The 17241-nt window shown below is 40.1% G+C and overlaps 1 protein-coding gene across 4 annotated transcripts in view; it reads left to right on the top strand.

Moving 5' to 3' along the window:
- CDK15 (cyclin dependent kinase 15) overlaps positions 1-17241 on the top strand; it is a gene marked incomplete at both ends in the record, with an annotated part of 86375 nt that overhangs the window by 37861 nt on the left and 31273 nt on the right. For all 4 annotated transcript variants that reach the window (XM_082630827.1, XM_082630826.1, XM_082630825.1 and 1 more), the window contains one exon: positions 10350-10443. In XM_082630827.1, coding sequence (XP_082486953.1) covers positions 10350-10443 — 94 coding nt within the window. The remainder of the gene's footprint in view (positions 1-10349; positions 10444-17241) is intronic.

Raw genomic sequence — 17241 nt, 5'->3', positions numbered from 1 at the left:
GAAGCTCCTTTATACAGTAGAATGCCAAATAATAACTGGAAAAGAAATGACGGAATTAGAAAATCACTATTTTGCAATATAGTAATAGTTGGTTCAAACAAGAAGCATCATAGCTAAACTAGAGGGGAAGGTTTGATGAGGAATAAAATATTTATTTACATAGTTCCAAAGTGCCTCTCTACAAATTACTTATTAATTACAAAAGAAAAAAATAGTAACTATAGTAGAGAGTCTTGGCAGACATCACCTTAATCAAGTGATTAGAGTTAGTATTGTTGATAATGGCACTGACTGACATCGTGTGCCCCCTAATAGGACACACTGGAGAGACAGTATCATATACGTGGTTTTCCTGCAGAAAAAGAGCATAACCAGAGTCACATCGTGAGGCGGCATCAGATCAACTCAGTCTAAGGAACATTCTACGAGGTGACTAGACTGTACGCTTTAAAAGCGTGGTAGGGAAGGAAGAAGTTTCCTCTGTCCCCTGAGGTTCAATGGATGGGTCTGTGAAATAAACTGACAAAAGACAGATTAACAGGAGAAAAGCGCACACATTTTATTTTATGTTAAGGGTTTTATGTGACACAGAGGAAGTGACTTCATGGAAAGAAGAGAAAATCCCCAAAGAAACAGCTAGCCTTGGAGGCTTTTATACCATTCTTACAAAGGACAATACACTTTAGAGAAGGAACAAGACAAAGGAAAGGGGTTTCTTTTGTTATTATTATTATTATTATTTTATTTATTTGGCTGTGTCAGGTCTTAGTTGCAGCACACGGGATCTTCATTGTGGCACGAGGGCTCTTCGTTGTGGTGCACAGGTTTCTCTCTAGTTGCAGCTCACGGACTCCAGAGTGCATGGGCTCAGTAGTTGCGGTGTGTGGGCTCTCTAGTTGTGGCGCGTGGGCTCTAGAGTGTGTGGGCTCAGTAGTTGCAATGTGCGGGCTTAGTTGCCCCTGGCATGTGGGATCTTAATTTCCTGACCAGGGCTCGAACCCATGTCCTCTGCATTGGAAGGCAGATTCTTAACCACTGGACCACCAGGGAAGTCCCAGAAAGGAGTTTCTGGACTCTTTAGGGGTGGTAATTGTGGAAGGTGAATATGTATATGGGGCACCCTGGTGGTAGATAAGGGTTACTTAGCAAGATTTGTTTACATAGATTCTTCTTGGTGCCATCTCTACACATGGTGATAAGGTTGTTCTCCCCTCCTGGGATGGGAATGGGGGACATCTTCATAAGGGGATTTTATGCCCTCCTTTCAGGCAGCTAGAGAGAGGCAAAGAGCTCATCCGGTGTTTGCTTTTTCTCAGTTGCCTTCAGCTCACAACAATTCTTATGGCAGGGTGGCATATTTTGGGGTGACATTTTCCGTTCCCCTACAGAGTCAAGGTTTTAAAAGCCAAAGAAAAGCTGAGGAAATGTTCCAGATCAAAAGAGACTAAAAAGAGATATGCCAACTAAGCACAGTGCATGTTCCTAGATTGGATGCTGGGGGAGATGGAGCTAAAGAACACTACTGGGACAATCAGTGAGATTTAAATATGGACTGTAGGAGTGAAGTAAGTCAGAAAGAGAAAGACAAATACCGTATACTAACACATATATATGGAATTTAAGAAAAAAAATGTCATGAAGAACCTAGGGGTAAGACAGGAATCAGCTAGGTGCTTTGTGACCGCCTGGAGGGGTGGGATAGGGAGGGTGGGAGGGAGGGAGACGCAAGAGGGAAGGGATATGGGAACAGATGTATATGTATAACTGATTCACTTTGTTATAAAGCAGAAACTAACACACCATTGTAAAGCAATTATACTCCAATAAAGATGTAAAAAAAAAATAAAAATAAATAAATAAATAAATAAATAAATAAATAAATAAATATGGACTGTAGATTAGATAGTACTATTGGGATTGATGTTAAATTTCCTGATTTTGATAATTGCACTGTTGTTATGTAAGAGAATGCTTTTGTACTTAGAAAATACATGCGGAAGTATTTAAGGGTGAAGAGTCATTGTATCTGCAACTTACTCTCCACTGTTTCAGAAAAAATAGATGACAGATAGATAGATAGATAGATAGATAAAATGATAAAACCAAAGAGGCAAAATGTTGGCAACTGGTGAATCTGTTTGAAGAATATAAAAGAGTTCTTTCTACTGTTCTTGCAACTTTAAATTTTAAATTATTTCAAAATTAAAGGTTAGCAAAAAATTGAGAAAAACCTGGTGTTTCACCAAAGATAGTGAAGTAGCACTGGCTTTGTTAGAAGCTCTAGCCCAGTACGTGATCAGTGTTTTCAATTATTTCCTGTGTGTTCAAGAAGGGTGTGTATTCCTGAATTGTTGGGTACAGGGTTTCACATATGTTCAAAACTTCAAGGTTGTTAATTGTGTTATTCACATTGTCTTTATATAATTTTTGTCTGCTTAAGTTATCAGGGAAAGATGTATTGAAGTTGTTTGATATATTGTTGACTTGTCAACAATGAACAATTCTATTCATTTTTGCTTTATATACTTTGAAGCTACTTTCATTAAGTGCAAATAAATTTAAAACTGTTCATCATTCCTTCATGCACTTTAAATCTTACTTTTGGAATAATTTTCCTTTCTTTTGGTATAAATCTTTTAGAACTTTCTTTAGTGTCGGCCTGTTGGTGGCAAACTCTGCTTTTGTTTCTTAAGGTAAACTCTGATTGTTGAAAGGTAGTCATGCTAAGGTTTTTTTTTTTTTTTTTTGGCGGTACGCGGGCCTCTCACTGTTGTGGCCTCTCCCGTTGCGGAGCACAGGCTCCGGATGCGCAGGCTCAGTGGCCATGGCTCACGGGCCCAGCCGCTCCACGGCATGTGGGATCTTCCCGGACCGGGGCATGAACCCGTGTCGCCTGCATCGGCAGGCGGACTCTCAACCACTGCGCCACCAGGGAAGCCCAATGCTAAGGTTTTAATTGTAGATTGACAGTTATTTTCTCTCAGAACTTTGGAGATACCATTTCCCCAGCTTTGTCTTCCATTGCTGCTCTTGTGAAGATTGCTCTTAGCCTAATTGTAGAGAAGTTTACTTTTAGCCTTATTGTCTTTCCCTTTTTTCAGGTGATCTCCCATTTTCTCTGGATGTTTTAAAGAATTTTTTCTTTGCCTTTGTTACTATGCAGTTTTCACTATAAGGTGCCTAGTGTGGATTTTTTTTTTCACTTACCCTGCTTGTTGCATATGGTGCTTCTTCCAATTATGAATTCATGTTTTTCATCAGCCATTTTCTTTTTGAGTGTTGCCTCTATTCCATTCTCTCTTTCTGGAGCTCCAATGAAAGATTATTAGACTATGTCTTTCTATCATCCATGGTTCTTATCCTCTCTTTCATATTTTCAGTCTCCTTGACTTTCTGTGCTGCATTTGGATAATTTCTTCAGCTCATGCACCAATTCTTTAAATCTCTTTTAAACTATGTATCCCTTACTTTTTACTACATATACAAAAGCGTATGTTATTCCATTGATGAATAATGGTGACACTTACAGAATAAAAGTACAGTTGTAAGTTGGAGTTATTGTCATTACTCTTATTGGTTTCATTATTGTTGTTTGTCCAGTAAAACTCAAAAAGTAATGAAATAGAATAATAGGCATTTTCCACTGTTTACTATATTTGTTCACTCTCTATGTAACTGTTAGATATTGAGTGTTTACCCTGGGATTCCTCTTCCCCATTTTTTTTTCTTTTCAGAGTGATAAGAGGGAAATGGGCAGGGAAAAGATTACAACAGAAGAAAAGGGAAAAAAATCCTATCTTGCTAGGCATGCAACCCTGTAGGATACAAACTGAATGCCTTTGTAGGAGGCCGATGACATTGGGTGAGCGTTAGAGCCTTTGTCTTAATGAAACTAATTATGACATGTAGTGCAAGAGCCTCTCATTCACAGTAAACCCTGGGGAACAGCAGAGTCCGTGGGAAGCCCAGAGCAAACTGTTAGATTATGGAAACTATACAAGTAAGACATACTGGCTATTCCCAACACTTACAACCACCATCCTCTAATCTCCCAACATCTTTTCTTCTCTTTCTGCTACTTTTTCAGACCTTAAAAGATTCCATTAGCAACTTCAGTGAAGAGAAAACCTCAGTGTTTTAGGATGATTACACTGTTTTTGGTTTTGTTTTTACTTTTTTGTATTGTGTTAAAATATATATAACATAAAAATTACCATTTCAACTATTTTCTTTTCTTTTTTTTTTTTTTTTGCGGTACGCGGGCCTCTCACCGTTGTGGCCTCTCCCGTTGCGGAGCACAGGCTCCGGACGCGCAGGCTCAGCGACCATGGCTCACCGGCCCAGCCGCTCCGCGGCATGTGGGAACTTTCCAGACTTGGGCACGAACCCGTGTCCCCTGCATCAGCAGGCGGACTCTCAACCACTGTGCCACCAGGGAAGCCCTCAACTATTTTCAAATGTACATTTCAGTGGCATCGAGTGCAGCCATCACCACTATCCATCTCCAGAACTTTTCATCATCCCAGAATGAATACCTGTACCCATTAAACAATCACTCCCTGCTGCTCCCTCCCCTCAGTCCCTAGCAGCGACTATTCTACTTCCTGCCTCTATGAATTTGACTACGCTAGAACCTCACATAAGTGGAATCATACGATATTTATCCTTCCATGTCTGGCTTATTTCACTTATCATAATGTTTTCAAGGTTCATCCATGTTGTAGTAAACTGGGTTTTGTTTTTTTTTAACATCTTTATTGGAGTATAATTTCTTTACAATGGTGTGTTAGTTTCTGCTTTATAACGAAGTGAAGCAGCTATACATATACATATATCCCCAAATCTCCTCCCTCTTGCATCTCCCTCCCACCCTCCCTATCCCACCCCTCTAGGTGGTCACAAAGCACCGAGCTGATCTCCCTGTGCTATGTGGCTGCTTCCCACTAGCTATCTATTTTACATTAGGTAGTGTATATATGTCCATGCCACTCTCTCACTTCATCCCAGTTTACCCTTCCCCCTCCCCGTGTCCTCAAGTCCATTCTCTACGTCTGCATCTTTATTCCTGTCCTGCCCCTAGGTTCTTCAGAACCATGTGAACTGGGTTTTAAAGAAGGATTTATTTTGGTAGACAAGTCCTCTATTCAAAACTAACCACAGGCAGCTGCTGGATTTAGGACTATGGAAAGTTGTCACTGCCTGAGAGATTCTTTATGGTCAGATTTCTTGCTGAAAACTTCCAAATATAAAGAGTGGCCCAGGGAAAGCAAATGGAAATATCATGTCACTGCCATATATCATGCTGTTCTGAATTAATGTCAATAGTGGAAAATGAAATACTGATTCACTTCTCCCAACAATGTTCTTATGTACTCCTTGCACCTCCCCAAACCTAAAACTCCTGAGATGGTTTATTTCTCCAGAGATTGCCTAAGGAATTTGAGGAATCTTTTTCTTTCTTATGGAAGAATTTGTTCATGCTCAGAATAGAGAAAAGACTAGGAAGAGAGCCAGAAAAAGCAGAAAATATGTAAGCTGTCTCGTCTAACTTGACTGAAGAACCACAGTTGGAGCAATAAAATGACCCATTGCATCTCTCCCTTCTGGAAGGATTCACTCTTTGATATCACCAGGTTTTTTTTTCTCCTGCATGTGAAGTTCTGCTTCATCTACATGAGCTGCCCCAAGGGCATCTCCACAGAGCAGAAATCCTCTGAGAAGCCTAAAGATATGTAGGGTAAGAAGAGCCACAGGAATGAAGATTTAAGAACAAAACAGAGGAGTAAAAGGAAATAGGAGCTGGTTCCCTATCTAGACCTGAATGTCCAGATTATTTAAAATGTTTGCTTTGGGCTTCCCTGGTGGCGCAGTGGTTGAGAGTCCGCCTGCCGATGCAGGGGACGCGGGTTCATGCCCCGGTCCGGGAAGATCCCACATGCCGCGGAGCGGCTGGGTCCGTGAGCCATGGCCGCTGAGCCTGCGTGCCTGGAGCCTGTGCTCCGCAACGGGAGAGGCCACAACAGCGAGAGGCCACAACAGTGAGAGGCCCGCGTAACGCAAAAAAAAAAAAAAAAGTTTGCTTTAAGGCTAGTCTGAGATGGGCAAAATAGATGATAGCCACACAACTTGTTTAAGAAGCAAATAAAAAATATGAAAGCCACGATACTTGTTTACAAAGCAAATGAAAAAAAACAGTTCTGAAGAATAAATGAAAAAAACAGGAAGATGAATCATATAGTTTTTAAAGAACAGTGCTTACCTGAAAAATATCTTTCCTTTTCAAACTTAAGGTGTACAGCCTTATTTTCTTACCAGTGCACTGATGTTTATGATACGGATATTCTAGGTCCTGAAATACAATTGATTTAGGAATTTTGTTTGTCTTGTAAGTGTTCTAAGTGCATTGCACATGTGCACACATACACACTATATATATATATATATATAACCTTAGACTCCAGATTGTTAGGTGAGAAAGGTTTTAACCTGCCCCTAAGTGAAGCTTAAAAAGAAAGACTCAAGAGAATGCCTATATGGCACCAACCATACAAATGCAAATACAAATGGGAATTTCAACCAAATATTAGCATTTTATTTCTTAGTGCAAATATCTTGTGTTAGACTGCAGTACTTGCACAATGGCCTTAAAGTCCAGCTTTCTCCAATATGTTTACACCACTGTGTACACTGTTCTAGTGGTGCAGAAGGCAAAGGGCACTAAGAAACTGTAACGAAAAGGGCTTCCTTCTCGGCTCCCCAGAGCCACCAGTATGAAAGGACATAAAAAGGCAACAAGCTTTTTCTAAGCCATGAAAGCCTTTTGAGGGGAGGGGGGAAAAGTGGACTACAGGTCCACTACCTAGCAATGACTATGGTTTGAACCTTGTTTAAAATGCCCGCAGGCCTTCTGGTGATTTGCGAGCCCCTGGGTTTCTGGAAGGTGTTAGGGTACTGGATGGAGGGTTGGTTTAAGTCTTCAAAAGCTGTTACATTTCCATTTCTATTTTGTGTCAGTTAATAAACAATTACATGTGTTTTATACACACAGATACATAAATGTGTGTGTGTGTGTGTGTGTGTGTTTTCCTTCAAAATGAAATGATTTGAGACCTTTCAAGTATGCATAGACAAGGCATGAGGGGAGGTGGATGGAGACAGTTTGATTTTATTCACCACCTCAGTTTTTCAGCTGGCTTATCTCACTGTTGACCATTGCTAGCAACCAGGATGTTTTTTAACCATTTGGCAGTTTCCTATTACTTTTATTATTCTCCATGTATTGTTTAATTTTTACCTTTTATATCTGTTGCTTTAAAGGCAAGAAGCAAAAAGGCCATGGATATTTAAAAACAAGCTAGTAAGCAGTCTTAAAATGATAATAATTCTAAAAATTCACCTCAAGATACTGTGCACCAGATTCTTAAGCTATATTTGCCTGATCAAAATTCTTTTCTTTTTTCTTTTTTTTTGGTCGTGCTGCATGGCTTATGGGATCTTAGTTCCCCCACCAGGGATTGAAGCCGGGCCCCGCCAGTGGAAGCGCCGAGTCCTAACCACTGGACCGCCAGGGAATTCCCAAAATTCTTGTGTCACATATCAAGATGTCTCTTGTACATGAAAAATCAGTAAAAAGAAAATATGGTGGCCATTTAATCTAAATTAGCTTTTTAACAACTAGGGATAAAGACAACCTGTTGTTTGAGGAAAAAAAAACAAAAAACTACCTGCAAAACTTAGTCTGATACCTCTTATTTATATGTATACAAAATTCTAAGAATAAGCTAATTGATTATTTTACATGCAAACCAAATATTAGGTCATGAAAATAGTTTTTGTGTCTTTTGAGGTGATAAGATACAGTTAAATGTCAGTCTTTCTTTTAATATATAATCTCTCCCCAAACGAGACACAAGATAAAAATTATTCTTAAACTTGTTTATCAAGAAATCTGCTTTCTCCTACACAAAGTAAGTTAAATAGCATGTGTCTACAGTCAGATGGAAAAAGTAAAAATTTATCATATGTAATAAATATGTATGAATAATATTAAGGACCATTTTAAAATGAACTTCATAATAACTCTTTAATAATATGATGATCTATAATAAAATGTTTTACTGAGGGCTTTCCTGGTGGCCCAGTGGTTAAGAATCCACCTGCCAATGCAGGGCACACGGGTTCGAGCCCTGGTCCGGGAAGATCCCACATGCCGCGGAGCAACTAAGCCCGTGCGCCACAACCACTGAGCCTGCACTCTAGAGCCCGCGAGCTGCAACTACTGAGTCCACGTGCCACAACTACTGAAGCCCACGCGCCTAGAGCCTGTGCTCTGCAACAAGAGAAGCCACCTCAATGAGAAGCCCGTGCACCGCAACGAAGAGTAACCCCCGCTCACCTCAATTAGAGAAAGCCCATGCGGCAATGAAGACCCAACACAGCCCCAAAAAAAAAAAAAAAAAAGTTTTACTGAAATTGTCTTCTTTATCATGCCACAGCAAAACGTCTAGACGATTAAGGGAGTTTGCAAGATTATGTGTTATGGTGAAAGGGATTTGGCATCAAAACTCGGGAAGTATTAGACCATGGGGATAATCTCTGTAATCAGTCACCTGAACCATTCTCAAAAGATTTGTAAGAGTTGGGACTTCCCTGGTGGCACAGTGGTTAAGAATCTGCCTGCCAATGCAGGGGACAGGGGTTCGAGACCTGGTCCAGGAAGATCCCACATGCCGCGGAGCAGCTAAGCTCGTGCGTCACAACTATTGAGTCTGCGCTCTAGAGCCCACAAGCCACAACTACTGAGCTCACGTGCCACAACTACTGAAGCCCCCATGCCTAGAGCCCGTGCTCTGAAACAAAAGAAGCCACCGCAATGAAAAGCATGTGCACCGCAACGAAGAGTAGCCCCCGCTCTCCGCAACTAGAGAAAGCCAGCGTGCAGCAACGAAGACCCAACACAGCTAAAAATAAATAAATAAATAAAGATTTGTAAGAGTAAAAGTGTGCATTATTAGCAAAACAGATCTTACTTCTTACTGTTCCTGAGGAAGTATCCTCCAGTTTGACTAAGTAGGAAAGGAAATTTATATTTCTCCCTATTTCATCTATTTTAAGATGCACATTCTCTGTTAAATCAGGATGCGTCTTAAAATCAGCAGCATCTTCCAGTAGCCGTCAGCCATGCTTCAGTTATGACTGTAGTTACCACTGTACATGTGTGGACATCAAACACGGCAGCATCAAAACTTGCAGAATGGGTGCCAGTAACTTGGAAGACAGGAGACCTCTCTTTTTTTTTCTTTTTAACCCCTAGGAACAAAATGGTTGTGGAGAAGGCGTGAATCAGACACGTTTAGCAACATTCTTTAAGCTGGAGTCAAAAGTGAGCTAACACGTAACTGCAAGGTCAGCTTAGGAGCCCCAGCACCAATGACTCTTGGTTGTTTTATGGATTATTCTAAGAAATGCTGTATCATCAAACTCCTGACGATACCGTCAAAGGACGATACCATGGATAAATACAGACATCAAAGAGTCTGAGTCAAATGCTGAATGTCAAAAAGTTTGATGAGGGCTTCCCTGGTGGCACAGTGGTTGAGAGTCCGCCTGCCGATGCAGGGGACACGGGTTCGAGCCCTGGTCCAGGAAGATCCCACATGCCGCGGAGTGGCTGGGCCCGTGAGCCGTGGCCATTGGGCCTGCGGGTCCGGAGCCTGTGCTCCGCAACAGGAGAGGCCACAACAGTGAGAGGCCCACGTACCGCAAAAACAAAAAAAAGAAAAAAAAAAAGTTTGATGAGTACCGAAACCAATTTCTTCCACTTAATATTCCATTTTTTTTTGCATGTATAAGTATGCTATATGGTGAAATAATCTGTCTAATTAAATTTGTAACAGCCCTTTCAATGAATATGAAAGAAATATTCTGATCATCACAGTTTAACTTGTGGGTTTTTTGTTTGTTTGTTTATTTTTTGGTTTCTTAAAAGTCCATACAATACTGATGCTTCTTAGAATGATAGCATCTTAGTTTCAGTGAAAGAGGGTATTCAGTTTGGAGATTCAGTACTTTCCCCTCCTCTCATAGATTGTTAATGAGCTTGAATGAACTCAAATGTTTGCTTTCTCTACTGTGCTCCTAAATGCCCATTGCGTTCCATTTTAACAAACAGCTGCATGCTGTTTTTATTTTTGTTTCACATAGGGACTTTTTCTGCCAAGACTTTTCATAGTATGTGGCCCCGATCTAATTGTCCTCAGAGTATTTCTTGGGAGGTGAAATGCTAGTAGTCCAGGTTTGCATGTATGGGTTCCTTGAAAGCATTGGGTTGACTCTTATTTCTTTGTTAGGGGTGCAGGCTGCATCTTTATTGAAATGTTCCAGGGTCAACCCTTGTTTCCTGGGGTTTCCAACATCCTTGAACAGCTGGAGAAGATCTGGGAGGTAAGAGAAGAATTCCTCTTAGGAAGAAAAAAATATATGCATTACAAACTTTGAACCAAATTTTCCTTAGAGACAAACGAAGCAGTCCACCTGCTTTGAGAGAGTAAGCCATATTTTAAGGGTTGTGGAAACTGTGGTATTTGCCAGGGGCATAAGTACCTTGGGAATGAGTGGTCAGGACCCCCCCCCCCCCGTTGTCCCGTGGCAGCCCATGAATCCACTTGCTTCTGGTGATTATTGTCTCAACCTCCCAGGGCAATTTCTGCCATTACTAATTAAACACATCCCTGCCCTGCCACCCCCAGCTCTAAGTCTACCATATATTTGGCCCTGGATCCTTGTCAACTGAAGACAAGACACTGAATTTTCATAGAACCCTGAAAAAACAAAGGCTTCCCATGTTAGTGTGAGAGAAGTATGCTGTGTATCATGCTCCTCCAAAACCAGATTCCTAAGGTAACAGGGTGCTTTTGTGTGTGTGGTTCCATTTCTTTATTCATTATTTATCCCTCCCTCATTTGCACCATTATGTACTTCATTTTTATGTCCCTGGTAGCTTGTATGCCATGTACTATAGTCATTTATATATTGCTGTCTTTTTTTAGATGATTTTTAAATTGTGGTTAAATATATATAGCATAAAATTTACCATTCTAACCATTTTTAAGGATACAGTTCATAGCATTAAATGCATTCACATTGCCGTGCAACCATCACCACCATCCATTTCCAAAACTTTTTCATCATCCCAAACAGAAGCTCTGTATCCACTCAGCCAGCTCCCCATTTTCCCTGCCCCCAGCCCCTGGTAACCTCTCATCGACCTTCTGTCTCCATGAATTTGCCCATTCTAGGTTTTCATAAAAGTAGAATCTTAACAGGATTTGTCCTTTGTGTTTGGCTTATTTCACTTAGTGTAATGTTTTCAAGATCCATCCACATTGTAGCATGTGTCAAGTGCTTTAAACTGGGGTGGGGGGAGGGTATCGCTTGTATCCTGGATTCTGCTCCCTTTCAAGTTTGCTTGCTTCAAGCAGGCATCTAGAGCATACTTGCTAACAGCTTCCCAATCAGGTATCTTGGGAACTATTGCAGAGTGGGATTTTTGTGTGCAGGTGAGGAAACTTGTCTTTTCTCAAACTTCTTTATGATTTTGATCCAGTGGCCCCAAATATTTTGCCTTTCCAGGAATGGTATAAAAGTTTCATTTTTGAATTGTGTCTCCACTGTGGAGTCCTTCATTTATTTTTTAAAAAAAAGCTGAGTTTATCTTTAATGCACACATGAAGGTGAGGAAAATCCTCAGGGAACATTTAGGAAAAGGGAAGAGTTAGTTGCTAGTGTCTGGAGGGTCAATGGCTCACCTTTAGGAAGATATTCTGTGCAAACCAGTCTAGTGCTACAGATTCATGACCCAGAAAACATTGTGCTTTGTGAATGTCAAAATAAAGTAAAATGTCCTTTGTGAAATTAAGACATTTTATAGAGATTAATCACTGCCATTAAGCTTTCTTTTGGAAACATTGGGGATATTATGGAGGAACATAGGAAAAATTGGGATGCATTCACAAACTAAAAAAAAAAAAACATTTTTCAAGCCAAAAGTTTTGTTTGTTTTTTTTCTCTCAAAACTACCCTGCGGGGCTTCCCTGGTGGCGCAGTGGTTGAGAGTCCGCCTGCCGATGCAGGGGACGCAGGTTTGTGCCCCGGTCCGGGAAGATCCCACATGCCGCGGAGCGGCTGGGCCCGTGAGCCATGGCCGCTGAGCCTGCGCGTCCGGAGCCTGTGCTCCGCAACGGGAGAGGCCACAACAGTGAGAGGCCCGCGTACAGCAAAAAAAAAAAAAAAAAAAAAAAAAAACTACCCTGCAAGACCAAGAACTGCTACCTTCAAAAAGTATCACTGGATGATATCATCATCTAAACTGGAGGCAGCCTAATGTAATTAATGGCTTTAGAGTCGAAGACCAGCATTTGAATTCTAGCCACTTTTTAGCGAGACAGACGTGTGCAAGTTATGTAAGTCCCTCTGAACTCCAGTTTCCTCATTTGTTAAATGGGGCTAGTGATAATGACTTTCTAACCTTGCTGTGAGAATTTCATAAGATCAAATGCATAACAAGCCCCATGTGCCATAAGTGCTCGATAAATGTTTGCTTTCTCTCTCATAGAAATTATTTTCATAGAGGTGTTTCAATGACCAAACCGTTAACAGGCATTTCCTAATATTTCACCTAATTGTTCTGTTCTTCCACTTAATATTACTTCTTGTCCACATTAGAGGAAGCTTAGCTAGCACTGCCTAGACCAGACCCTGCAGTGATCTTTTACACATTTGAAAAGTTTTTCCTAGCCATTAAATCAGGACACAATATTTATTGGACACTCATTGTCTTATAAGATGTTACAAGGCATGGAAAAATGGAAAGAATAGGAAAAATGCATGATCTATGCTTTCACCTGTTGTTCAGTCTAGGTGGGGTGATGGGTGGAATATAAGTAAATATATGTAAAACACACATAAACTATGTATAGATGCAAAATGATGTATGTATATATAGATAGTTAATAAAAATTATAATACTGAGCTAAGGTAAGCTATTAGGATATTTGAAGAGTTATATATAAACTGATTTTTTTACATTACTTCGTATTTTTAAATGATCGTGTTCTTAAAAGCAATCATTTTACAGTTCTTTGCATTTAGCATAGCACTTAGAAATCATGGGACAGAAAGAATGAGTTAGACGTTTCCCAGGACCTGATGGCTCTCTAGCTATTGGTTCAAGTTTCTGGGACTGGTCTTGGTGGCTGACACTGGCCATCTGAAGATGTTTTAGGTAATTCAGTAAGTGAAAATTTTGGACTTGTATCTGGACATAAAGTACCAAAACATGAGTGATGCAGCCAAAACAAATGTGTCTTAACAAATGGGTCCAACAGGTCCCACCCAGGAAGCCATGTTCACGTCTACCATTATTCTTGTCACACTGCAATAAATCAGAAGGACTTTATTTTGACATTTATGACAACTCATTACAAATATAAAACAAGTAAACACATTAGAAATAACACTGGCTTGGTGTTAGTAGACATGAGTTCTGAACCCAGCCCTAACTTCAGGTTAGGTGGTAATGCAAGTCTCATAATTTATCTCCCTGGGTCTCTAGCATCTTAAAGTATATTTGATTTTCTGACTCCATGAACTTGTGACCTCTTTGAACAAAGTGTTAAGAGAATATTGTAGCTTCTATCATTTTTAATCATAATATTCTTCTCTGTTTATTGTCCCCTCCCCACAAGCCCCGTGGTTATTCCTCAGGTTTATTGACTTGTATAGCTCATTGTTGATTTTCAATCTGTGCTTATCAGGAGATAGTTCCATATTGCTTAGTTCTCCTTTATGGGCACCAAGAGGTCAGATTCATTACATCTCTTTTCCCCCCTGGTTCTGTCCAAGCAGGTAGAGGCCACAGTTTTGTTACCACATCTGTAGTTCCATGCTCTGAGGACAAAGAGAGAACCACATTCAACAGTGTGTTATCTCTTACACTACTACATCCCAAGCAGCTTGGAAATTCAAACATTACAAATGGCTCCTGAGTTGTGTTTTACTAAAGGTGGTCTATTTCGGGTTCTATGATACTTGATGTAGGAATTGCTTCTTTGAAAGTAATGGTCTAGTCTACATCTCCCAACCTCTAATCACAACTTTTCTTTACATTTATTCTGAGATCTCACACTTAGGAATAAAAACATAATAATAAGTCCTGAATTTTTATTTTACCATCTTTCTGAAATGCCTCCGTGTATGTGTGTGTGTGTTTACATCTGAATGGCTGTCATCGATTTTTAATCAATTTTTTAGAAATCTAATTCTTTCAATAAGTATTTTTAGCAAATAATACCAGATGTAGTTCTAAAATCAGAATAAAATAAATGATGCAGACTTTAAAGCCATTAATCAAAATGCCTTCAGTTTCCATTCCAAAAAAGGCAGAAAACAGCCCTTGCAGCCCACTGTGGTTTCAAACACAGCACTCACTAGCTGCCTTTTAAGAGCCTTCAGGGAGGGAGTAAATCAACAATTTTTGGTTTTCAGTTTCCCAGTCAGTGAAGCGGAGATTGAGTAATTTTCTCAAGTGAAAATGTATTCAATAACTTTCAAATAAAAACTGAGCATCAAATTTCCAAATAAAGGATATTGAATTTTTGTTTGAACTTTCAAAATCTCAGGCTTAAAGCTTTTAGCACAATATTCCAAAATTGTTGGTACCCATTTTGTTGGCTTTAATTACACAATAATACAAAGTAACCAACAATTCTGGTAACTTTCACCTTAGTGAAAATATGGATATGGTCGTTATTTATTTCCTTTATCGCTTTCTCTTCATTATCTTTACTTTCTTTCATTGTGCTTTGCCAGGCAACAGAAGATGTAGGGGTATGTGTGAATCATCCCACCCACTTGTTTACATGCACATCTGTGCAAATACATAACATGGTAGGCTAACAAAGAAGAATTAGCTTCCCATCCTCTGGCTCTCTCCCACAAAAGAAGAATTAGTCCAGTTGGTTTTTCAAAATGGATTCCAGGATTCTTAGTGTTTCCTCCAGCTCAGGGTGGCTGCTAGGAAAAGCCTGTAATCCTCTCAGTGGCTTTTCAGTTTGTTTAGGGAATGGATCAAAGAAAGAAGCTTCTACTGGGTGGCTTAATTTTTTTATTATGTGAGGGAAAATGGCGCTTCAGTGTCTTTTGTTTGAGGACAAGCTTAACAGGCACCACAACGTGTACTTCTCGGCTAGAGTCCTAGTCAGCAAGCTGGTAAATATTAAGAGCCTACTGGATTCCTCATTGATTATTATCAGTCATTGTTGGGCAATTGACTTCCTGCCATAACAATTGGGCCAGCATCTGTATCCAGCATTTTACAAATGGATTCACTAGGCTTTTTCTATGAGAGATGCTTCTATAAAGACTTGTAGGGCTTCCCTGGTGGCGCAGTGGTTGAGAGTCCGCCTGCTGATGCAGGGGACACGGGTTCGTGCCCCGATCCCGGAAGATCCCACATGCCGCGGAGCGGCTGGGCCCGCGAGCCATGGCCACGGAGCCTGTGTGTCCGGAGCCTGTGCTCCGCAACGGGAGAGGCCACAGCAGTGAGAGGCCCGCGTACAGCAAAAAAAAAAAAAAAAAAAAAAAAAAAAAGACTTGTACTGAGATATGCTTCTAAGAAGAGTTATATTGTAGTGGTGTATGAAAACTACTAGTGTTTTATTAATATTTCACAAAACAATATTATTCTGGCTCCTAGATATAACTGACATTGGGCTTTTATGATTATCTTAAAAGAACGGTAAGATTTTGCCTACAAGGGAACTCACAGTAACAGCACCATCTAAAATCTGAAGTGTTTGTCTTTATACTCCCAAAGACTTTTTATAGTAATTAAAAACTAAAGCTTCAGTTTGGTAATCCAAAGTACAAGTGGGCTCTTTTTCAAGTGATGGTGTTAATATCACTATCCACCAGTTAAAAACCAAATACCATGTTCCAAGCTGCTGGGCCACAGAGAAAACAAGCAGATAAGATGAATTTGGTAGAAAAGACTAGAGTTAGGTTTGGGATCATTTTTAGCCAACATTCCACTGCTTAAAGGTCAGTAATCTGAATCCTTTTTAATTTGAGCACATCGGGGAACAGCTGAATGCCCATGCTGAGGCATAATTTAAATTGTCAAGTGTCTCCTGTTGAGACATATATATATAAATACAGTCATCTGATGTAAGGCAAAGGGACACTTTACCACTCCTGTCTTTTTATATTCCTAACTCCCAATGCAGCATCCTAATGTATGGTGATCATGCAGTACAGCAGACATACCTCGTTTTATTGTGCTTCATTTTATAGCACTTTGCAGACAATGCTTTTTTTTTTTTTTTTTTAACACATTGAAGGTTTGTGGCAACCCTGCACTGTCAGATGATGGTTAGCAACTTTTAGTGAGGAAACATTTTTAAATTAAGGTATGTACATTGGTTTTTTAAATTAAGGTATGTGCATTGTTCTGTTACACACTTAATAGACCATAGTATAGTGTAAACATGACTTTTATATGCATCAGGAAACCAAAAATTTGTGTGACTCACTTTACTACAATATTAGCTTTATTGTAGTACCAAACCCATAATATCTCCGAGGTATGTCTGTAGATATTTTGGGATGAGAATATGACTTTAAGCAAGGTTATATGATCTGTATTAGTCAGAGTTCTCCAGAGAAACAGCACCAATAGGAGATATGTATGTATTTGTGTGTATGTATTTGTGTGTGTGTGTGTGTGTGTGTGTGTGTGTATCTCTTGTGATTCATTATGGGAATTGGCTCATGTGATTTCATGGAGGCTGAGATATGTCCTTTGCAAGCTGGAGAACCAGGAAAGCTGGTGGTATAATTCAGTCTAAGGGGACCACTGGTTTAAGTCCCAGAATCTGAAGGCCAGAGAACTAGGAGCTCCAATGTCCAACGGCAAGAGAAGACAATGTCCCAGCTCAAGAAGAAAGAGAAAATTTGCCCTTCCTCCACCTTTTTGTTCTATTCAGGTCCTCTATCAATTGGATGATGCCTCCCACATTGGTGAGGGCTAATCTCTTTATTCAGTCTACCAATTCAAATACTAATCTCTTCCAGAAACACCCTCACAGACACCCCAGACATAATGTTTTACCAGCTATCTTGGGCATCATTTAGCCCAGTCATGTTGACACATAGGACCGTAGAAATACACTGCAGTTTTGCCCA

Source organism: Mesoplodon mirus (genome assembly GCF_964341445.2).
Source record: "Mesoplodon mirus genome assembly, chromosome: 8".
Lineage (NCBI taxonomy): Eukaryota > Metazoa > Chordata > Mammalia > Artiodactyla > Ziphiidae > Mesoplodon > Mesoplodon mirus.
This window is presented reverse-complemented; position numbering and strand designations above follow the sequence as displayed.